General features: G+C 34.2%; 2 protein-coding genes across 3 annotated transcripts; one reads left to right on the top strand and one right to left on the bottom strand.

The window, feature by feature from the left end:
• Positions 1–3,981: 3,981 nt before the first annotated feature.
• LOC133292579 (glycosyl hydrolase 5 family protein-like) lies at positions 3,982–12,860 on the top strand. 2 transcript variants are annotated; one of them, XM_061491005.1, is made up of 7 exons: positions 3,982–4,437; positions 5,504–5,751; positions 6,387–6,907; positions 7,895–8,298; positions 11,747–11,915; positions 12,581–12,738; positions 12,783–12,860. In XM_061491005.1, exons 1-7 carry the CDS (start codon positions 4,012–4,014, stop codon positions 12,858–12,860), a joined length of 2,004 nt encoding a protein of 667 aa, XP_061346989.1. In that variant the 5' UTR covers positions 3,982–4,011. The 2 variants fall into 2 exon arrangements, with proteins under 2 accessions (XP_061346989.1, XP_061346990.1); XM_061491006.1 differs by lacking the exons at positions 11,747–11,915; positions 12,581–12,738; positions 12,783–12,860 and having other exon boundaries at positions 7,901–8,433.
• Positions 12,861–21,340: 8,480 nt separating this feature from the next.
• On the bottom strand, positions 21,341–25,615 carry LOC133292573 (putative multidrug resistance protein; the record flags this gene model as incomplete). Its single annotated transcript, XM_061490999.1, has 4 exons — positions 21,341–21,704; positions 21,945–23,884; positions 24,356–24,896; positions 25,158–25,615. Coding segments are annotated over 4 exons (3,303 nt in total), but the record flags the coding sequence as incomplete, so codon positions are not given.
• Between the last annotated feature and the right edge of the window lie 253 nt (positions 25,616–25,868).

Below are 25,868 nucleotides of genomic sequence, written 5' to 3'. Positions count from 1 at the left end.
AGATTAGTGGCACGGAGCCAAGTTCTGCATGCGCATATGGATGGGTATCTGAGTATATTTGCATGACTGGTACTTCTGGATATATATATTGTTTAAACTATCTATCAGGAACTCTTGAGAGTGAGATTGGAAAATCCCTAGTTGTCCGATTTACAGAGGTTACTCTGTCCGATTTTCGTTTAAGCCTAATAAGAATTAAAAGAGAAAAAGAAAAAGTTAGCTTGTATTTTCGTAAGTTAAGTCTTCCGATGTTTCTGTCTGTATCATATGTATGTTAATTGAATCGGCTCGAGATAGGGATGTTACAAAAAATGGAGGTCTAGTACTAGACGATCCCTCAAGGGGCATATCATGGTTCAAAGAAGCCATCCCTTCTCTTGAAGCGGTTAAGCTCTTTACACAAGACTTCAAGCTCTGAAACCACTTGTTGGACAAGTGGCTTCAATACTCAAGAGAGGGGTGAATTGAGTTTTACAAAATCTTTTCGCAAAGTGCCTCTTTTGATATTTTCAAGACTATTTCTTCAATAAAGTGATTTAATAAGGAAAAATCTAAGTGTAAGAGCAAGTGTAGTGATCAGCAAAGTAAGCAAGCGGATATATAAAGGCAATCTAAAATGCAATTTTAATACTTAAATAAAGAGATTAAGGTTAGAGAAATTGTAAACTAGATGTATCCTGGTTCGGTCACCACCACCGTGACCTACGTCCAGACTGAAGCCGCTCGATCAATTCTTTTCGTAACTGTCAAGCTTGAGGATGCTTGACAAACCACTACAACCTTTCAAGACTTCGGGCTCTTGATGCCTTACAATTTTTCACTCTAAATTTTCTTAGGAATTTGGTGACCTTTCAAGTGTATAGGGTTCACTCCCCTAACTATTCAAGAAATCAAAGGAAGGTGTTTAACAAAGGTTAAGTACTCTCAAAGTACAAATACCACAAGTTGAAGAACAAAGGTTGTTGACACTCTCACAAGAATAAAGCTCAAAGAGAATTTATGATCAAGAAGACAAGAACAATGCAAACATAATGAGAATTAATGAGTAATAATGATCAAGAAGTGTGTCCCTTCAAGGGGAACAATATTCTCTATTTATAGAGGCCCCATGGCCTTTTCACACTCATTTTCGCAAACTAGCCGTTTTATAGCCGTTATTTTGTCTTCTGCACAGTAGGTAATCGATTACCATTGTGTGGGTAATCGATTACCATGAAAGGTAATCGATTACCATTGTTGGGTAATCGATTATCAACCTGTTGAAAGGTTGGATTTCACCCAAAAATGGTTTTCTCTTGATTCAAATCAGTTTCAAATATTGTTTAAACATTTTATAAACATTGAAAACTATATTTTCATGCTAGGAATGTATTTGAATGTCAAACGATGATTTAATGCATGTATTTGAAAAATACTTTGAGCTTCGTTCATGTAAGGGATCAATTACCCTTTCAAATGATCCTAAGTCCTATATTATGATACTTGGAGATTGCTTGGACTTAGAGACTTCTCTTGAAGCTTGAGTCTTGATCTTGTTTAGACTTCTTTTTTATGGTTGCGCCTTGAAGATTTCTTTCCATGCTTGTTTGTTATCATCAAAATCGTTGAACCTTTATATTCTTTACGTAGAGTGCATTGGTTCCACATAGACCACTTAAAATTTGATGCTCCAAGAGCACCAAAACTCTTCTCCTATATTAGATGTGGGGAAAATAAAGGTTTAGAAGATTTTAGGTCAATTAATTGTAATTAATATTCTTTGTTTAAAACTTGATAATTAAATTTGAGCATATTTTATTACCATCAATTTTTTTTTTGAGTTTCCTCAAGATATCCCACAGCCGACAGCCGAAGATTAATCATTTCAAGGCATAGAGATTATTGAAATGAGTTTTGCCTCTACCAACAAAGTCTTTTTCATATACATGGCCAGAAATCTAATTTCTATCAGCATGCTTAAGGAATCCAGCCATCCAACAATTGTGCCGGACTTTGTTGGTTGATTACCATCACTTATGTTAGAGGTATTGGGGTTGCAAACGAAAGTTCATCAAACCAAAAATAATTAAGACGTACGTTTGAGGGAAAATTAGTATATCTAATCGAGGTATTAATATACTAAAATTTCTACTACGAAAAATTTAAGAGTTATAAGTACAAACCATGGATTTATTATGAATTTCGGTTTCTTATTTCAACCATAATTTTATGGAAAAAATTTATTTTCACCAATTGTGGTTTTGTAATTTATCATTTGACCCTGTGTGGTTATAAACTTATCATTTAGACCCGTTGTGCTTAAATAATTTATCATTTAACCCTTCTTGGTTTTAAATTTTTAATTAGACACCTTGTGGTTAGAAAAAATTTCACTTAGACCCCTTGTGGTTACAAAAATAAATTTTTTAAAAAACAAATATTTAAAATAAAATTTTCTTCTATTTTATTTATATCCTCACGTAATGTATTTAGGGTTTAAAAAATAAAATAAAAAAATTCATTTATTTTTATCAAGAAAAGTAATTCAAATCAAATATTATTTTATTTTATTTATATTTTACCCGATATAGTTGTAAAATTATCTAAAGAAAGTAAATATCTTCTTTTGTAATTTATCTTAAATAATATTTTTTCAATTTCAAATATATTTTTAAAATAAATAACTTGAAATATTTTTAAACACTAAATACATTACATGAAGATATAAAATAAAAAGAGAGAAAGTTTATTTCATTTTTATTTTTTAATTTTTTTTATATTACAAGGGATCTAAATGAATTTTTTTATAACCACAGGAGGTCTAAGTGAAAATTTAAAATCATAAGGATTAAATGATGAATTATTTCAGCACTGTCGGTTTAACTGATAAATTTAAAACCTCGGGTGATCACATAATAAATCACAAAATCACAATAGGTGAAAATAATTTTTTTTCATACTTTTATTTACACACTAGGAGGAAACAAATTTAATATCAATTAAGAATTTATTGTTTTTCCTATTTATTTCTTGTGATCCTCAAATGAAATTATTTTGTGCAGAGAGAAACAAGTTTTGAAATTTTAATTTATTTTGAAGTTACATTGTATAAAATATATATAATGTTTGACATTTTATCTGAACAATTGTTTTTTGTCATTAAAATAACTATAAATTAGTGAATTATATTTATTAATTAATTATTATCATTAAATTGGCAAAAATTAATAATTCAAATGGGTGTCAAGCTTTCAAATCATCATGCCATATATCTATGGGATTAACATTCTCATATTATAGCAGATAGAATTATCTCTTATAACTTCAAAACGAAGTCGTTTTAGGATTTAGAATAAAAAAAAATATTTTAGTGAAATGTATGTTATAATAAGAAAGTAAAATTTCTAAAATATTATTTATTTTTTTTATTCTAAATCTCAAAGCAATGTTGTTTTAAAATTGGAGGAGATAATTTTATTTCCTGATAAAGGATAAATATTTTTTCATATATATATATATAGGATTTTATTAGTCTCATCTTATATAAGATAGTAATCTTATGTTGTAGAAAAAAAATAGATGGATCCCACCGTTACAAGAAAAAAGAAAAAGGTAGGATGCGAAAATCGAAGTGAGGGAGTATGAGATATGTCAATTTTTCATATATATATATATATATATATATATATATATATATATATATATATATATATATATTAATGATAAAGACATTTTCTTACGAGGGAAGAAATGACAAATGTAAAACATTATTGAAGAAAACAAATAAAGTTGCCTAAGTTGAAGGATGGAATTGCCACCACATGTAAAAGTGAGTCACGAGTGAGTTCCTATATATCAGAATGTATGTCCATAGTTTACCCAAAAATAAGAAAAGAAAAGAAAATGTATGTCCATATATATATATAGGGAAAAGAAAAGAAAATGTATGTCCATATATATATAGGGAAAAGGCACACACAGTTTGGTCTCGTGAGTGTGGAAGATCATATTGTCATACGAAAGAAGCAGGGTATGGGTAGGTGCACCTTCTCCTTCCCCTTTCTCTCCAAGCTCACTCTCCTAACTGTGATAGTAATAGTTCTCTTGGATGTCACCGTGACTGTGTCGGGTCTTCCACTCTACACGAATGGGAGGTGGATTGTGAACGAAGATGGGAAGAGAGTGAAGCTAGCATGTGTAAATTGGGTGTCCCATTTGGATACTCTAGTGGCTGAAGGGTTAAGTCATCAACCTTTGGATGTGATCTCAAAGGGAATAAAATCAAAGGGTTTCAACTGTGTTAGACTCACTTGGCCACTTGTATTGGTCACCAATGACTCTATCTCCTCTCTTACGGTGAGACAATCTTTCAAGAATCTTGGTCTTGTTCAATATATCAATGGTATCCTAGCCAACAACCCCTCCATCATCGATCTTCCCCTCATCAAAGCTTACCAGGTATACATATATATATGCATATATCTCTTCTTTAACTGAATCATTTCCTTAATTAGTATTCTTTTGGATTAACTTATTTTAAGAGATTTGGGAAATACTTGAAAAAAAAATTGTTATTATTATCTTTAAGAGTAAAACCTTTTTGGGACAAAATATACGCTGCCTACTTTCGTCCATTACAAATAAAAAGTCAATTTTTGATCTCTTTACATTTTTATTTCTTTGAAGATGTAGTCCTTCAAAAATTCAACGAAGACCCCATTTAATCCTTAAAGAATGATTAATATGGATATATTTTTTTATAAATGACAAAAGTGAAAATCATATTTTTTGTTAGGAAGTCGAAGGCATTACTCTATTTTTAAAAAATAAATAGAATCAAACATGGATTCATTCATGCATTAGGTGCATATTTGTTTTGTTTTATATTTAGAAAATAATTTTTTAATGTTGATTGACTGCTGTTAACAACTTAACATATTTGAATAACCTCAAACATTATATTATTAAAAGAAACTTAGACTAAAGTCAAAACATAAATGAGTGACTCATCGTTAGTTATACAAAGTTTTGAATGATTTCCTGTGTTAGGTAATTTTTTTATATTTGAAATGATTTATATGTAAGTTTCTTTTAATTAATTGTCTTGAAAATTGGCAGATAATAATGATTCAATCAATTGCTTCTAGTTTTTTTTTTTTTTTTTTACTTTATCATATATATTGTGAAATGTGTTATTGACCGTTGTTAACTTATTTGCTTAACTACAAACATGAAATTATAGTGAGAATGATCAATTTACTCTTATTTTAAAAATTAATTATCAATCTACGCATATTTTCAAACTATTGATATCTATCACCTTGTACTAATGAAGATTCGTTACCTTAATTAGGTCAAAAATTAAATTTCCTTGGTCACCAAATTACTATTTGTAAGTATCAAATTGAATACTGTATTTAATAGCTAGCTAGAACCACTACACCAAGTCACCAACTACTATTACCATACCTGTTTTGCATTAAGTTTTGACTGAGGCAATATTATTATATTTATATTACCCTAGGAAGTGGTGAAAAGCCTTGGAGACAACGAGGCAATGGTGGTTTTGGACAACCACGTGACCCAGCCGGGGTGGTGCTGCAGTAACTCTGACGGAAATGGGTTCTTTGAGGACCAGTTTTTTGATCCAGACCTATGGATTATGGGCCTTACCAAGATGGCCACCATTTTCAATGGGGTCACTAATGTGGTAGGCATGAGCTTGAGAAATGAGCTTCGAGGTCCCAAACAAAATCTCAATGATTGGTACAGGTAAATTGCTTTTGGGTCAAGCCCAGCCCAATTTATCATCCATGTGTTAATACATGAATGATAAATTATTTTCAAGCAAAGTCACACTACTATTGGATTTTGATATGTGGAATGAAATATATATTTAAGCATGGAATGATAGGTATTTTTGAGTAGGAAAGGGAAGTGGTAACGTGGTTTCATCTCGTATTTTCATTGTTAAATATCTAAATAATAATTAGAGTCAGGTAAAACGAGTTCGGCTTGGTGGGCCAACCCGCCCCACTCGATAATCGGGACGGGATGGATTAAGTTTTTTAACTCATTTCAAAAAGCAGGCAGACTCCTTTATTGGCCAGTTGATGGTAGGCATAGACGAGCCGAGACGAGTCAATGTAAAATTGGTTCGGGTTGACTGGCTAACCCGCCAAATAGGACGGGGTGGGCCAAGTTTTTCAGCCCATTTTTAAAAGCGAGACGAAACTGACTAACTCGTTTTTTGACGGGTTGACGGCGAGTCGCCTACTTTGCCACCTCAAATAATAATATACTAGTTTTATTCTAATATTCCCAATTCCATTTTATTTCTTCCATTGAAAGGCCTCAATCCAAACATGACAAATTGGCAATGATAATTATATTGTTATGATCAATAGGTACATGCAAAAAGGAGCAGAAGCCGTGCATGCTGCAAACCCGAATGTTCTTGTCATTCTCTCAGGCCTAAATTTTGACACAAACTTAGCATTCCTTGGGAACCAGCCAGTGAAACTGAGCTTCAATGGGAAACTAGTATTCGAGGTGCATTGGTATAGTTTCAGTGACGGTGAAGCATGGAAATCAGGGAATCCAAACCAAGTGTGTGGCCAAGTTAGAGGGAACATGATGACAAAGTCATGGTTCTTATTGGACCAAGGATGGCCATTGTTTGTTAGTGAGTTTGGGGTGGACTTGAGAGGTACAAACGTAAACGACAATAGGTACCTCAATTGCTTCATGGCGGTGGCAGCTGAGCTTGACTTTGATTGGGCCTTGTGGACACTTGTTGGCAGCTATTACATTAGACAAGGTGTTATTGGAATGATTGAGTATTATGGTCTTCTCAATTCGGACTGGACCCAGCTTAGGAACATAACTTTCTTACAAAGGATCTCTGCCATTCAACTTCCTTTTCGAGGTATGACCAAAAAATAAAAAATACAAAAATTATTGTTTAGGATGGTTACCCCTATATATATGGGAAAGAGTTTTTTTATTGAAATTTTTTTATCATATTACAATCACAATTAAAAGATGGACCCATTTTGATTTTTTTTGTTTTCTCACTTTTTTGTGGACCCCACTCATGTATTGTGTGTGTAATATGAGAAAATATTCTCATGTAAAATGAGAAAATTAATTTTTTATATATATATATAAGAAATGATGTCTGCATTATATATATAAGAAATGGTTTCTGCATTTACTTCAGAAATCTTCCCTCCACGTACCACGAGCTCATTTTTAGTACGAAAGGCGTATGTGCATCTGGCGTTCAAAATTAAACATGTGTACTTTAAACAACATTTTTCTCTCTTACTTGTGCATTGGTGTTTTGTGTTTGATTTTGATTGAATAGATGTATAGAAAGTTGTGTGCTACAATAGTACTATAGAAATTTCCCTCTATCACATATACAAATCTTCATTTCTCTCTCATTAGAATACGTTTCTTTCTCTCAAATTTAATGTCTGCGGCATAAGAAAGATTTCTACGATAAATGAAGAAATTATTTATATATATATATATAAAACTTATGTTTTCTTATGTTACATAAGAGAACAATTTTTTCTACAGACACATAAACAGTTCAAAATTAGCTTTTTACTTTTTTTTACATTACAAGTGGATCCCATATTAAAAATTGTATCTATGGTTGGAGATATGCTTTCTTATGTAACATAAAAAAACATAAACCTATATATATATATATATATATATATATATATATATATATATATATATATATATATATATATATATATATATCCATCCATTCCTGTGTAGGTTGGATTAAATTGAAGTAATTCATAAATCATAGGCAAGGAATAAAGTATGTGAAGTAATTTTATATATCTTAGTCCTTGTTGTAATTGTATTCCTCATGACATGACATGACATGCAGGGCCAGGCTTATCAGAAGCCAAACCATATAAAGTGATTTTTCATCCTTTGACGGGTCTCTGCGTCTTAAGAAAGTCACAGGTTGACCCGTTAAGGTTAGGACCCTGTTCTAATTCTGAGGGCTGGGAATACACTGCCCAAAACACACTATCAATAAAGGGTACAAATTTGTGTTTACAAGCACAACAGGGAGAAGGGATGCAAGCAAAACTAGGAATAACATGCTCAGATCCTAACTCAAGATGGGAAATGATATCTGATTCGAAGATGCACCTCTCATGTAACAACAACAACGGTTCTGGTGTTTGTTTGGATGTAGACTCTAACAACATCATTGTCACCAATAGTTGCAAATGCCTCAGCAAAGATAACACGTGTGACCCTGCATGCCAATGGTTCAAGCTTGTTGACACCACAAGCAAGTCAACCTCGATGTTGGGTTTTAAGGAAAGCGACATTTCTGGAAACTATTGAGCTCAACAATAATAAAGTAGATTTGTCTCTGAACATGTGGTCTGTAGTTTGGTACTGTACTTACTACTCAGCAAAATTATTCTATGAGTAATATCTTTAACAAATATTTAATATATTTTTATAAACTAAAATTACAATTAATTTGAGATAATGGTATTGTTGATGTTGATATTGAAGATTAAAATAAACATTCAGCAATATTGCAAGATGTTTAGGCAACGAGAAATGTGTTTTTCACGTTGTATATGACAAATTATCTCGTGTAATATGGATATTTCTCTTAGTTTATTATATATTTTAAAATTAAAATATTATATAATATGTTTTTGCTAAAAATCAATTTTTATATAAAAATTGATTATCATATCTGTACTGTATTTTTGCAGCCGTAAAGTTAGAGAACTTCTAATTTCATATTTTTAAGATTATGCAGCTTATGGTGTGAATGTGACTGGCTACCTATAAGAAAATGCAATAACAACTTAACAAGTAAATTAATATAAATAAGTTATCTATATTCGTTCCCAAAATGATATTGTTTTGAGTTAAAAAATTAAAAAAATTATAATTAAAAAAACTATTATAACATTGAAATAAGTTATAATTACAAAAATATCTTGATTTCTGCATCAAAACGATGTCATTTTGAACTTAACGTAGATAAGTTATCTAGTATAAAAAGCGAACCCGTTTTTATAATCCCAAATTTAGTCTGAAATCTGAAACGTTTAGGAATAGCTTTACATTATATACGACAATGGCTTTTCATGAATGAGTAAAGTTTGTAGTGAGAGGTTCAGAATCAGTCTTTTCAAAAAGAAGATAAAGAACTTATTTGCCTTATGATAAGAGAAAAGAATAATATAATTTATTATCAGTCATCAATAAAAGTTTTTCAAACCCACTTTGGCGTGGAACACATATTTTTATTGAAGAACAAAACATAAACACCAAAGGAAGTTTATGTAACCTTTTTTTTTTAAGGTTAATCATTGTATCACACAAGCTAGAAAGATGAGAAGTGACCCGTGACTTATGTAGCTAATTAAATTCTCCATAATGATAATTAATAAGAGATATAATTTACACCATTAATACAATAATTATTTTATATCAGTTCTAATAGAAAATATAATCATTCACCATTAGTTCAGAAATTATGTCATATCAATCTTCAAAAGATGCTCCATTGTTGGCTTTAAATGCTCAGTCAATAATCTTAAATTATTCCATTCTTCACATTGAAAGTTGTTTGAGCTCCTCATAGAAAGATAAAGAGAAAAAGAAAAAGTGAAGCGACATTTCCCTTTTTAAGCATAAGTAATACTTCATTCGCAGAGTAGAGACAGGTTAATGGTCCCCATTTAAGAACCAAAGAAGTAACTTCATGATAAATATATATAACAATTAACAACATGATATCTACAAGTAGAACCTTGTAATTTTTTATGCCATGCTTATGTGGTGCATTATAGCACAGTTTCGGCCATGAATTTCCTTAAAAGCCACTCGGTTTCCTTGTTCTCATATTCAAATATGCAAGATGATATTCTCTTAAAGAAGCTCCTCCTTACACACGATCCAGATGGTCGTTGGCTTGATTCTGAGACCATGCTTCATGCTGTGGGCAACATTATGTTTCATGCTTCCACAATAGCAGTAAATTTTACACCCTTGATCTTGATATGCCGTGCATGCTGTTATATAAACTCTTGTATTCTCATGCATTTTTTATTTTATTTTTTTCTATTTAGGGTATATTGATAAGCATTTTGGTGTAGATAACTAGTCATCCAAAATCTGAAATGTTTAGCAATGTTGCTTGATCTTTAAGCACTTAGAATATGTGATCATGATAGCCTCATCAAGTAAAAAGGCTAATTATGTCATGGAAAGTTGCCATTAACATCACTAAGGAAGTGGTGAATAAGTAGATATACTGATATTTTAAATGCTGTCAAGTGTCAACAACATTAGGAGATAATAAAGACTTCATCCTTTTTTCTTTTTTTTTTCCTGTTAAATTTAATAAATAAGAATTCCCCAACCTTAATGTTATATTAATATACATTAACATATTACCTGCATTGAAGTTTTCATGTCATGATTTCAATTGGCTTCACATGTTTCAGGTGGCTTCTAATTTATATTCTGCCTCCTTTCAGAAGAATGATATAACTGAAATTGAAACACTTGGTTGTGGTGAACCAGTAGGATGCATAATCACAAAACTATGCAAGGTGCTTCATATTCCTTATTTTGATCATGTTGGTGCATGCGCATGCACTTATTATTAACATGTCTATTTTATTGGCAGATACTCTGCAAATGCTCTGGTGAAGGTGATGTTAACTCAAGGATATTGAGTCTGTTTGATTTGATAGGGAATTATAGCTGGGATGCAAAAGTAGTTTTAGTGCTTGCTGCTTTGGCTGCAAGATATGGTGAATTCTGGCAACTTATGCAGATATACCCTGGCAATACTTTGGCGACTTTAATTTGGAGTCTTAAGCAGCTGCCCTGCAACTTAAGTCCACTGAAGCCACAAATAAAGGCATTGAGCTTGTTGGTTAAGACCATGATGGATGTGGCTATGTGTATCATTAAGTTTGAATCACTGCCCCTTCAACATGTAGAGCTAGGAGATGATATACTCCTAGTCACAAAGTCTGTTATATATGAATCTGTATACTGGATCACCAGAAGCAGTTTGGCATGTTTCTCTCAAGTCATGGATTTCACAAACAAGAAACATGAGCAAGTGCATGTTCTTTCCCTTGAGGCTTATAGATCAATAATGTCAAACATGCATAATTCTTTTTTCTAGTATTTGACATAGTGACTCAAAGTTATTGATAGTTTCAAATGCATGGGGAAAAAATGACTTGGGATGTTCTTTCTGATGTATTCACACATTTCAGGTATTCAGATTCAACAATAATTGCTGCTTGGGAGCTCTCAAGTTTGGCGTATAGGTTAAGTAGCATATACAACATTCTTAGAGGACAGGTGGATGTGTGTCACACAGAAATAGGTTACTTTTAAGCTTCATAATAGTGCTTATAATGGAAGATTAATAAACAATTCTTAGTTATGCACTTACATCAGTGATATATAATATTGTTTCAGAGAGAAACTTACATGTCAGGCTCTTGAATCTTGTTCACGAGGAGCACATTGATAACCAGAAGGTTCTCAATTTATTTTTTCCTTCGAAGAATTACTTGTCATTGAAGAATTGCTCAACACAAGTAAAGGTATCATGCTCTTTAATTGTCATTTGTGTGCTGTGAAAGACATTGCAGAACCAAAAAAAGGAAAATGAAGACTTTCTGACAGGATTTTACAGTTTCTAATATTTATTGTCTGTCATCTACAGCTTGGAGTGTCTGAACTGAAAAATAGGATAGTTCTGCTGTTGATCTCAAAGCCGGAGCTACTCACCATGGAAGAATTACTCTTACTGGTTCAGCAAACATTTGATCATCCTTTGAACGAGGTGTTGAGGGACAGTTATAAGATTTTGTGGATTCCCCTTCCATCTTCTGATACATGGACTGATGCTGAAGAGATTAGTTTCAATTTTCTATCAGATTCCTTGCCTTGGTATGCTGTTTGTAAACCAAGGTTACTTAGCTCAGCAATGGTGAAGTACATTAAGGAACAATGGAACTACAAGGATGAGCCCATCATGGTAACACTGGATTCAAATGGGAAGGTTACAAATTCCAATGCTCTTGATATGATCAAGATTTGGGGAGCCCAAGCATATCCCTTTTCGGCTACAAAAGAGGCAGAGCTATGGCAAGACCAGAATTTGACAATGCAACTTTTGCTGGATGATATCAATCCTCTCCTTGCAACTTGGGTAGGAGTCTGATTCATAGCATATTTTGATACACATTTCAGCAGTTTTATTGTATGTAACATGCTTAGATTTTACATTGTACTATGTGTCAGGTTAAACAAGGCAAGAATATTTGCCTCTATGGGAGTGAAAACTTGGCTTGGATCCAAAAATTCAATGATAGCATAACTAAGCTCAAAGGAGCAGGTCTGCAACTGGAAACAATATATGTTGGTAACAGTAAGTTAAGTGAACAAGTTAAAAAAATAATGGCAAGAACTGCTGAAATGAATCTCAGTGGTCCACTTTCCTTCACAAAAGTAAAATTCTTTTGGCTTCGGTTGGAGAGTATGAGAAGGTCTAAACTCCAAGTAGGGAGAACACCAAGTTGTGATCATGTACTAGCAGAGCTGTCAGCTTTGCTTGACATGAATGATAGAGAGGAAGGTTGGGCAGTGATTGGAAATGGGAGTTCAACTGATGTTTTTAGGCTTCAAGGAATGCAGGTGATGGAATTCTTAAGGAATTATCCTGAGTGGGGAGAAAATATAGCCAAGTTGGAATTGTCTGGTGCCCCAAGAAACTTCCTACCCCCTACTTTTCTTGCAGGGCCTTGCAGTCACTCTTGCTTAGTTCCCTCAAGTAAAAGTACAGGACTAATTCAAGGAACTGTAATTTGTCAAGTGTGCAAGCATCCCATGAAGAAGTTTGAGGTGTACCAGCCATGAATAAGACAGATACAATAGGTAAATTGAGCTTTGTGTGTTACCTCCAAGTTTGTCTCTTATTTTGAGGTGTCAAGGCATTTAAATAGGAAACATTATTATTAAAAATTCTAATTAGAAACAAAACCAATCCAGTTTCATTTTTATTTTAATTGAGGTCTTCTTTTGTTTTTGGGCTTTATACCTTTGCTGTTAATGTATAGGATCAGATTTTGCAGCAGAGAGAAACAAATGTGGGACCCACATATTTTTTGAAAAATAAAAATAATATGGCATAAATTGTGATGAGTTTACGGCTGTAAAAAAACTTCTTCTTCTGTGGCAGAAGAAGTATTTTACCTTTTGTTTTGGGCTTTATATCTCTGCAGAGGATCAGATTTTGCAGCAGAAAGAAACAAATGTGGGACCCACCATATTTTTTGAAAAATAAAAATAAAAATAATATGGCATAAATTGTGATAAGTCTATGGCTGTAAAAAACTTCTTCTGCGGCAGAAGAAGTGTTTTACCCTTTGTTTTAGGCTTTATATCTCTACATAGGATCAAATTTTGCAGCAGAGAGAAACAAATGTGGGACCCACCATATTTTTTGAAAAATAAAAATAAAATTAATATGGCATAAATTGTGATGAGTCTATGGCTGTAAAAAACCTCTTCTTCTGTTGCAGAATAAGTGTTTTACCCTTTGTTTTGGGCTTTATACCTCTGTAGAGGATCAGATTTTGCAGAAGAGAGAAACAAATGTGGGACCCACTGTAACATCCTTGTCTCGAGCCGGTTCAATTAACATGCATATGATACAAACAGAAACAGCGGAAGACTTACTTACGAAAATACGAGCTAACTTTTCCTTTTTCTAGTTTAATTCTTATTCGGCGGAGACGAAAATCGGACAGAGTAACCTCTGTAAATCGGACAACTGGGGATTTTTCAATCCCACTCTCAAGAGTTCCTGATAGACAGTTTATACAGTATATAATTTCAGAAGTACCAGACATCCAAATATAATCATATAACCATCCATGGGCGCATGCATAACATGACTCCGTGCCAATATATCTAACAACATGCAATCCAACACGTAAACATAACTGAATACTACATCGTCATATCAACATGCCTGAATACACAAATGTACATGCATCAAACTGGAAGACATGTACAAAACATATACAGGCCATATACAAGTAAAGGATCAGACATCATGATGCACAAAATGCTGAAATACTAAATCACATAAATGCACTGCAAAATAGTAGTAGCGTACGGCTACTCAAAATCTGATCCGTCCAAACGCCTCAACCACGGGTCGCGTCCCTGCCTACTCAGGACTCACCGGGAATCTGAGAACCTGAAATGATGTCCCCAAAGAGGGATGAGATAACAAATCTCAATAAGCTCTAGGTTTATAGAGAATTCTCCATACCCCTAGCTCACTCCTGCATGAAAGTCAGATACAGAGTATACAAATGCAACATATAACAGAACAAAGCATATATACATATCTTATCAGAGGCGTGCGCCGTCATTCCCAAGTAGGATCCCAAGCGAAATTTAACGCACGTGTTCCCAAGGGAGGACCCCAAGCGGAACCAGAACATGTTAGAGGCGTACATCGTCAATCTCAGGGAAACCCCAAGAAGACATCAGTGTACCATACAATCAATTCAGAAATCATATCAAAACAAGTCATATCATGTTATCAAATAGCTCTATATGAATGCATCTATACAAGGCATCAAAACAATCATACCATCCAACCGCAGTTCACTAACTATGGTGGAGCACTAAAGCAGGAAAAGACTCCTTAAACATAGAGCTTACCTCTTGAAGCTTTTCTAATTCGCTTACTTGTCGCACAAGTTACTTGTATAGCTTCAACAGGATCCAAACCCGTTTCAGTCCCTAGGCACACCTAGAGAAAGAATCCAAAACAAAAATCAATAAAATGCTATCATGCCGAGATTTTACATAAGGCATACATTCTATCGCTTACTTTCGTTTCTTTACATTTTTGACAATCTTATGCCAATACACAAGTCTAGACCATACTTTCATAAATTCTCTTATTAGACCATTTTACAACATTAATCACTCCCTAGCCCCCAAAGACCCTAGATGGCTGAAACCAATGTTAGGAATGACTAGGAATTTACATCAATTTATTTGGCAAAACCAATAGTTCCTAGAACCCTCACTTGGCTCCTAAATTAACTCGGTATCCGCTTGAAAATTTTAAACATAATTCATGCCACTTTTCTTCATAAAGCCGTGGACATACCTAAAGAGAACCAAGATATCTTTCAACGATTTTCAAGTCATTTGACTTCTTAATCTTATCAATTATATGCATTGGAAACACAACAAAATGTAACATAATTCATCATTAAATCACCCTATAGGCCGAAACATAGGTGTACAACACCATAGCATTTTTCTCACTTTGGTATTTTCATTTTTACACTTAAATCTCCACTTACACCAACATAACACATTCGTAATCCATGTAATTAAATTTTTTGCACAATAAACCCTATCTAACCTATCAAGGCCGAAACCTAGGGAGGAAGGTGCAAAGGGACTTTTCAATTTTCAATCAAAGGTTGATGCTTAATTCACACTACAACTTCCTAAACAACAACAATTCATCATCAATTTCAATTTCAAAACTAAATTATTTCCCACCAAAATATACTCACAATTATCAAGACTTAATTCACAAACATAAAACCATAGAATTAGAGGTTTCTTACCTATAGTTGCTATTCCAAGCTCCAAAGAACAAAACCTAAGCTTTGCTTGCTCAAAAGCCCCACTTTTTCACAAGGATGAATAGTGTCACGAATTGGGGGTGATGAATAACTCTCTCCACAAGCCAAATCAGCCTAAATAGAGTGGTGGAATGGCTTCACTAGCCTTTTTCCTTAAAGATGCATGTATGACATCATGGCTTTTGGTGGCAAAATGAGTGGAAATGAGAGGAAAGAGAGAGAGAAAACCCTAACCCTTAACACCCATTGAAGCTTCGGTGAGAAAAAAAAGAGAACGACAGTGGCACGTAGAAGGAAAAGAGATTTAAAGGATTTTTACGGTTTGTAAAGTTAAGTTACTTTAACTGGGTAAATGCTTATCTATCTACACACCTCCATTTAATACCAAACTTTATCAAATGAACTAGAATATTTTTCTAGTCATATTTTTAACTTTACTTTTGCATTCCGGGTAATTTTTCTTACACTCTTTTTACCCCTTAACTGTCATTTTAACTCCTTTTTCACCAAAGGTGACTTTATTTCTTTTACTTCTAATTATTCTTTAATATTAAATCCACAATTACTAGTAAGGATTATTATACCCACCATATTTTTTGTAAAATAAAAATAAAATTAATATGGCATAAATTGTGATGAGTCTATGGTTATAAAAAATTTCTTCTTCTGTTGCAAAAGAAGTGTTTTACCTGTTGTTTTGGGCTTTATATCTCTGCAGAGGATCAAATTTTGCAGCAGATAGAAACAAATGTGGGACCCACCATATTTTTTGTAAAATAAAAAAAAATATGGCATAAATTGTGATGAGTCTATGGTTATAAAAAATTTCTTCTTCTGTTGCCGGAAGAAGTGTTTTATTGTTTAAGGCTTTATATCTCTGCAGAGGATCAAATTTTGCAGCAGATAGAAACAAATGTGGGACCCACCATATTTTTTGAAAAAAAAAAAAAAATATGGCATAAATTGTGATGAGTCTATGGTTATAAAAAATTTCTTCGTCTGTTGCAGAAGAAGTGTTTTACCCTTTGTTTTGGGCTTTATATCTCTGCAGAGGATCAAATTTTGCAGCAGATAGAAACAAATGAGGGACCGACCATATTTTTTGAAAAATAAAAATAAAATTAATATGGCATAAATTGTGATGAGTCTATGACTGTAAAAAAACTTCTTCTTCTGTGGCAGAAGAAGTGTTTTACCTTTTGGTTTGGGTTTTATATCTCTGCAAAGGGTCATATTTTGAAGCAGAGAGAAGCAAATATGGGACCCACCATATTTTTTGTAAAATAAAAATAAAATTAATATGGCATAAATTGTGATGAGTCTATGGCTGTAAAAAACTTCTTCTTCTGTGGCAGAGGAAGTATTTTACCCTTTGTTTTGGGCTTTATACCTCTGCAGAGGATCAAATTTTGCAGCAAAGAGAAACAAATGTGAGACCCACCATATTTTTTGAAAAATTAAAATAAAATTAAAATGGCATAAATATGATACAAACAGAAACAGCAGAAGACTTAACTTACGAAAATACGAGCTAACTTTTTCTTTTTCTTTAATCCTTTTTCACATGACATCTCACATTGCATACTTCTTCTAATTTAATTCTTATTTGACGGAGACAAAAAACAAACAGAGTAACCTCTGTAAATCAGACAATTGGGGATTTGCAAATCTCACTCTCAAGGTACCCTGATAGACAATTTATACAGTATATACTTTCAGACATACCATATATCCATATAGGATCATATACCCATCCATGGGCGCATGCATAACTTGGCTCCGTGCCACTATGTCTAACAACATGCAATCCAACACATAAACATAAACTGAATACTACATCATCATATCAACATGCCTAAATACTCAAATATACATGCATCCAACTGAAAGACATGTACTAAACATATACAGGCCATATACAAAATAAAGGATCAGACCTCATGATCACTAAATGAATAGAACACTATACAACAATACATGTTCCTCAAAAATAACATCTATAATAAATAGTAGCCTCCGGCTACCCAGAACTCCATATCCTCATACTAGTACCTCTAGCCATGGGTAGTGTCCTTGTCCCATAAGGGCTCTTCAATTAACTGTGTTCCTGAAATCATATCCCCAAACGGGGTTAGAGACGAATCTCTAGTAAACTCCAGGTTTATAGAGAACTCTCCATACCCTGGGCTCACTTCCTGCATGACAGTCAGATACATAATATACAAAAAATCATATATCATACTATACTGAACATATCTCGTATAACATATCATATAATCAAATATCATAACTAAACAAAGTATATACACAAATCTTATCAGAGACGTACGCAGTCATTCCCAAGGGATGACCCCAAGCGGAAATCAACGCACGTAACAAATATCATATACAAAAATCATCACAATAATCACATCAGAACAAAGCATATCATATCAGAGATGTCCGTAGTCAATCCCAAGGGATGACCCCAAGCAGAAATCAACGTACATGTTCCCAAGGGAGGACCCCAAGCGGAACCAAAAACATATCAGAGATGTACACTATCAGTCCCGAGGGATGCCCAAGTAGATATTAGTGCACATAGGATCAATGGTCAAAGATCATCACATAACAGAGGTGTACACAATCAATCCCAAGGGAGGACCCCAAGCGAAAATCAGTGCACTATGTTCCCAAGGGAGGACCCCAAGCGGACCTCAGTGCATAAACAAATCAATATCCATAGATCATTACATAAATCATATCAAAACATATCAAAGTAAACACCTCAAAAGATATCAAAGTAAACACATCAAAACCTATCATATCACATCATCATATAGCTCTATATGAATGCATCTATATCATATATCTCATACATATCATACAACCTGACCACAGTCCGTACACTATGGCGGAACACAAGGTAGGAGCGAACCCCATAAACATAGAGCTTACCTTTTGAAGCTTTACCAATTTGCTCACTTGTAACACAAGTTACCTATCTAGCTCCAAAGGAATCCAAACACGCTCAGTCCCTAGGCACACCTAGAGAAAGAATTCAAAACGAAATCAATAAAATGTTATTATGCCATGAAATTTACACAAGGCATACATCTTATTGCTTACTTTCATTTCTTCACATTATGCCAATTTACAAGTCAAGACCATCTTTTCTTAAGATCATTATTTAACATATTTACGGATGATTACTCGTAACACAGGCAACCACTCGGTTTCATAATTACCTAGGGTCCTTAAATGACCCAACCAAGCTTCTAACATAAACTTTACAATTTTTAACATTTCCTAGTTCCAGAATTCATGCAATGGCCAAAATCAATACCAAGAAAGGCTAGGAATTTTCATCAATTCTTTTTACACAACCACTGGTTCGTAGAACCCACACTTAGCCCCTAAATTATTCATATATTCTCATAATTTTTTTTTTTAAGTTTAACTTTGTCTAATTTTTGTTCACAAAGTCATGGCAACTTATACAAGGGAGCTAAGGTGCCTCTCATTTTGCCTTAAACCATTTAACTACCAAATCATACTTAAATCATGCATTAGGACTTAAATGCATCACTAAAATAATTTGAACATAATTTTCCCTTATAAAACCCTAAGGTGCTGTTTGGTTGAGGGTTTTCTATAACTTGCCTATGCAAATAAAAGTGGCAAATTAAGACACCCACATTTGGTAGGCAGTTTTTCTTAAGTTCCCCATCCATTATATTTCCCTATCATTCTTCATCTGGTGGTAGAAAGCAAGCTATTGGCACTATTAGGAAAGACAAATTGGAGGTGGGTTTTTCTCCTTAGATGGGAAAATGGCAAAAGTGGAATCAAGATAAGACTGTAATACCCTCATGTAAAGCATGAAGAAAGAGGCGAAGAAAATGTACTGTCTCGCAACTTTCCAATTGGTTTGGCCTGGACAACTATCAACGAAGAGCCCTTGTCTACTGAAGGCTGATCGTAGCAACTCCTTCACTGCAAATTAGTGTTATTGAAAGCTTTGATCAGGATTTGTCTGCCTATTGATTTATGGCATCAAATAAATGCCCCCTCAAATTTACAATTTTTTTATTTTCCCAAAAATTTTAAAAACAGGGATATTTTCGTAATTGTCACTTATTTCCCCATCTATATTTTACCTCAAATCAAACATAGACTTTATAAATCTTACCTAATTTGTCCATCTATATTTTTTACAACCAAACAACTTTTTTTACATTTTCCTATCAAACTCACTTTCCAACTATTTCCTTATCAATTACATTTCCCTAGTATTCAAAAAATTTCTCCTCAACCAAACGCCCCCTAAAGGCCGAAATGCATAGGGTAGGTTTCCAAGGGATTTTTCCACAATGTAATCTCACCTTGATACTTAATCTCAACGTACACCACTATTCAAACCTTCACAATTTAGGCAATTAAATTTTTGCACGGTAAATCCTAAATAACCTACTATGGCCGAATCCTAGGGTAGTTTCAAGGGAATTTTTCTTAAATTTTTTAAACACATATTCATAGTTATTCTACATTACCACTTACTACACAACACTAATTCATCACAATTTTCAAATTTCAAACTCAAGCTTCCCACCAAAACATACTTCAAATTTTCAAAACTTAAATCACAAAATTCAAACCATGGAAATAGAGATTTCTCACCTCTAATTCTTTATACCAAGCCTAGAGAACAACCTCCAAGCAAAGCCCCATGAAAATTTACAATTTCTTTCCTTGATGAATAGTGATCCGAATTGGGGGAAGAGGATATCTTTTTCCACAAGCACTTTCAGCCCAAAATAGATGGTGGAATGGATTCCTTGAGTGATTTACTATAGATTTCGTCTAATGCACTTTAGGATTTTGATGATTGTAGAGTGAGAAATCAAGGAAGGAAAGCTTGAAGCCAAGCTTCCATGGAGGCTACGGTGAGAGAGAAAAACAAGAAAAGAAAGCGCGCATGAAAGAAAAATGAATACGGAGGTGTCACGTTTTCTAAGTATAAAATAGGTCACACTTTCATTCAATACCAAACTTTACTCAATGAATTAGAATATTTTTCTAGTTATGTTTCTAACTTTACTTTCACTTTTCGGGTAACTTTGTTTACTCGCATTTTTATCCTTTAATTGTCATTTTAACTCTTTTTTATCAAAGGTGACTTTATTTCTTTTACTTCTAATTATTCTTCAATATTAAATCTATTATTACTAGTGATGGTTATTATATTTTGGACTTTATACCTCTGCAGAGGATCAATTTTTGCAGCAGAGAGAAACAAACGTGGAACTCACCGTGTTTTTGGAAGAAATAAAAATAAAATTAATATAGCATAAATTGTGTATGTAGCTGTAAAACTTCTGCGGCAGAAGAAGTGTTTTACCCTTTGTTTTGGGCTTTATACCTATGTTGTTAATGCCTGTGAAACAAAATTATCATTTCATATTTTCCACTGTAACTATTGGCATCTACCCAAATGAAAGAAAGTTTGATAATCCAATCACGACCTATGATTAAATAGCATTAGCCAAGAACATTAAGTTATAACTAAAACTATGTGAAAATGGCACGGTTCTTCAGGATTGCAAGGAAACAAAATTGAGAAACAATGCATATGCGTATTGACATCAAGTTTAGTGACCATGTTGTAGCCTAATCAAGGAGTAATAAGTTCCATTTGATCCAACGTTCAATAACTCTGAGTGTGATCCTTGTTCTACCACCTTACCATTTTTAATCACAGCTATGGAGTCAACACTTTGTATTGTTGACAAACGGTGAGCTATGACTACACATGTTCTTCCAACCATCATTTTCTCCAGCGCCTCCTGCACTAGATTCTCTGACACACTGTCTAAAGCACTTGTTGCCTCATCTAAGAGAAGGATTGATGGGTTCTTAAGCACTGCTCGAGCAATTGCTATCCTTTGTTTCTGCCCTCCTGATAGCTGCACTCCTCTTTCTCCACACCAAGTATCATACCCATCTCTCATTGAACTGCATCAAGCAAATTGTGTAACTTTGAAAGCAACTAACTTTTGTATGTTTGATATATTTTGGGTTGAATTGATTTTTTTTTTATGGTTTCAGAGCTTCTATGATTAAGTAATCACGAGTTCGATCAGGTGTGTTAGAGAAATAATATATAAAACAATTAATGTGTCATTTAAGTTTCTGAATTGAATTGGTTCTTTAGAATTTTTATTTTGAGTGAAAAAGAGAAATTAGAAACTTTACCTTATAAACTCATGAGCATTTGCAAGACGTGCTGCCCTTCTTATTTCATCCTCTGATGCATCCTTCTTACCATACACAATGTTGTCACGTATAGTTCCTGCAAAGAGGGTAGGCTCCTGACTCACCAGGGCAATATGTGATCTCAAACTTTTCAAATCAAATTCCTTAATGTCACAATTGTCTATGGATATGGACCCTTTCATGGGATCATAAAATCTTTCAATCAAGCCAATGATGGTGGATTTCCCTGAGCCACTTTGTCCCACTAATGCTACTGTTTTGCCAGCTTCAATACCTAGACTGAGGCCCTTGAGAATCATTTGATCTGGCCTTGCTGGATATGAAAAAAAGATGTCTTTCAGTTTTATATGGCCCTTCATAGTCTTCTTGAACTTACCATGTCTAGGATCTTCAGGTTCAATCTGACTCTTCCTATCAAGTAATGCAAACACTGAACTAATGGCTGTTCCACTTTTAGCTATGTCAGAAGTCATGCTTCCTGCTTCTGCAATTTGTCTACCAGTACCCATCAAAATGAGGAAAACTTGCAAAAGATGTTTGGATTCCACTAACCCTTGATTTAATAACCGGCCTCCATACCAAAAAGTCAAAGTTATAGATGCTGTTGTTATAAACTGTGATGCTGACAATATGGAACCTGAAATCCATGATTGCTTGATGCTTTCCTTCTTGGGGCCTTCCATAGCAGTTCTGAACAAACTCAGTATCCTTTTCTCTGATGAGAATGCAGCAATAGTCCTGTGGTTAATAGTGGCTTCCATTGCTAACTGACTACCCTCTCTTTGAGCCTTTCGTGCTTTTCCTGACATACTTTTCATTAGAATGCTTTTTGAATAGAAACATGCAATGATCAAAGGCTGCATAGCGATCATGACAATAGCAACCCTCCAAGTAACGATTAAACTGAGTACAAAAGCCAGGGAAGCCATAACGGAAACCTGAACTAACAATGACACTCTTTCAGCAACAAGTGATCGAACCAAGTTGGCATCAGTTGCCAAACGTGCACATATTGCTGCACTTGTGTTCTCCTCTTGGTCAAACCATCCTACTTCAAAGGTCATCAGCTTTTCTAGCAAAACTTCTCGCACCCTTTTTAGCAAACGCTCTCCCATGATAGCAAAATTGTAATGTTGAAGAAGGCCTGAAATGAAGTTGACAATGGCTATGCAGCAGAAGATGGAAGAGTACAACCTTATTTGTGATTTGATGCGAGAGTCATCTTTTATGAAGTAAACTGATGCAACTATTCCCAAGCAATAGGAATAAATTGGTTGGCATATTCCTGAACCAATGGCACCTAAACACCCCAACAAAGCATACTTCCATTCAGGGGCATTCATTTGTAGTAAACGCCATTGGGAGAAGTTTGAATGAGAAGATTTCTCAAAGTTTTCACTGTTGTAGTCATCACAGCATGACCCTGTAACACTGATTGAATATATGGGGCTAAATGGTTGTGAGAGGCTAAATGCATGATGAGTTGGGGTGCTCTTCCAGCTTGAAGTTGGACTTGTTAGATTTTCCATAGCATGAGGACTCTTGTTTATATTATTATGCAATGCATTTTCGTTTTGACTTGTTGTTTGTTGCAGTTGTAGCATTTTGCTGTAAGTGCCACCTTGTCCATTGTTCAGTTGGAGTAGTTCATTATGTGAACCACATTCAACCACTTTTCCTGATTGAAGAACTACTATTGAATCAGCCTTGCGAATTGTGGATAGGCGATGGGCTATGATGATTGTAGTCCTGCCTCTAGAAGCTAAATCAAGGGCATCTTGCACTACTCTTTCAGACTGTGAATCCAAAGCACTAGTGGCTTCATCAAGTAGTAGGATTTTAGGGTCTCTTATTAAAGCCCTTGCAATGCCAATCCTCTGCTTTTGCCCCCCAGACAACTGAGCTCCGAGTTGTCCCACCTAAATAACAAGTAACAATTTTCTAAGCAATCAAATTCAGCAATATAAAATTGTTGGTCAAGGTTCTCGTTATTGTTAGAGAAATATAATATAAAATTACTAATGTGACATTCACCTAACAATTAAAGTTTTTGAGTTGAATTGGTTGCTTTACATGAAATTCGGAGCCTATGTTATCAAGTGATCATGATTTTCATCCTCACTATCCCCCATTCTATTAATAAATAATTATTATGATAGAGTTTCTTAGCAGAAGCATGTGATTTGTATATTATTCACTCTTTAAGTCTAAGAGATTCTTGAATGAAGGGATGCATTAGAGAAATATAATAAAAAATCATTATTATGACTTTCACCTAATAGTTTAAACTTTTTACCTGAATTTACGCTTTACAATTATCAAAATCAAAAGGAGAAATAAAAAAAGAAAGAAGACAGGAAGTGTGAAATGGGAGATAATTCATGGCTTACTTGAGTTTCATATCCATTAGGAAGTTTAACAATGAAATCATGTGCATTTGCTGCCCTTGCTGCGCTTGTAACATCTTCCATTGAAGCTCCTTCCTTGCCAAATAGAATGTTCTCCCTTATGGATGTTGCAAAGAGAATTGGCTCTTGATTTACCAGTCCCATCTGGGACCTTAACCACTTAAGTTGGAGTCTCTTTATATCATATCCATCAAGAAATATCTCACCATATGAAGGATCATAAAATCTTTCAAGCAAGGAGATGAAAGTAGATTTGCCAGAACCACTCCCTCCAACTAGGCCTACTGTTTTACCAGCCTGCACTTTTAGATTGAGTCCTTGGAGAATCAGTGCATCAGGCCTTGATGGGTAACTAAAGTCAACCTCTTTAAATTTGATCTCTCCTCTCACATGTTTTAAGATCTTCCCTTTTTCTTTATGTGAGTTTATAGTTGGCTCTCGGTCAATCATCTCAAAAATCCGGGTAGCAGCTATTGTTGCCTCTAATATGTGAGCAAGATTTGGTAGTGCATTCATCAGACACCTGCATATTTTAACTTGAAATTAACACTAGTGGCAAGCGAACTACCACAGCCAAGAGAAGCACATTTTTTTCTCCAAGACAATATTAATTTATTTCATACGTTGATTCAATATCTTATCAGAATATTTTAGTACATCCAACTCATTTTCCCTAGTAATATGAACATGTTTTAAAGGAGTTTTTATCTTAAAACTTGTAACATTTACTACTACTTAGGAAAACTTTAAAAAGAAAAGGGGGAAAAATTCTGAAGATACTTACAATCCTCCCCAAATGATACATATTTCAGCACCAAACACATGACCACCACTTTCTCCTTTGGTCCTGACCAGAACACTCCCAGCCCAAGATTGGAATGCCCAAGTAGCATATAGCAACCCAATGCTCCCAATAACCAATCCCTTTGTTTGACCTTGCTTTATGCCAAGCTGCATAACTTTTTCAAGAGCAGAGCTGAACTTGTTTAGTGTTTGCTTCTCACCAACATATGAATAAACAGTACGAATTGATGAGATAGCTTGTTCTGCTATGCTACCAGCAACTCCATATGCATCCTTCATTTTATTTCCAAGCTCTTTCAGATCCTTCCCAAATATGATCGCTGGCATGATCATCATAATTGAAAATGGAAAAGCAGCTACTGCAAGTCTCCAAGAAAGGAAGAGTGCCACTATAAAGCAAGAGAAAAATGCTGAGAGGTTAACCAGACAATTGGGTACCTACAACAAACAGATACCAAAATAATTTTAGCACAAAGGATTAAAAAACATAGAGGAGGAAGTTCATGTAAAAGAACCAATTCAACCCAAAAGTTTAAGCTGTTGGGTGAGGCTACATTAGTGGTTTTATATATCTCAACATGCCTACTCACACGAGAGTCCATTGGGCTTGAAGAGTGGACAATGCACAGGCTCACTACCTGTACGAAGAAAGAAATTCCACTAGAAAGAAAGTTTGAGAGGCAGTGAGGAT

This window comes from Gastrolobium bilobum, unplaced genomic scaffold (genome assembly GCF_033153095.1).
Source record: "Gastrolobium bilobum isolate Gb01-03AN ecotype WA unplaced genomic scaffold, APGP_CSIRO_Gbil_v1 utg79983, whole genome shotgun sequence".
Taxonomy (NCBI): Eukaryota; Viridiplantae; Streptophyta; class Magnoliopsida; order Fabales; family Fabaceae; genus Gastrolobium; species Gastrolobium bilobum.
The sequence above is the reverse complement of the archived record's forward strand: the minus strand, read 5'-3'. Positions and strand labels throughout refer to the sequence as shown.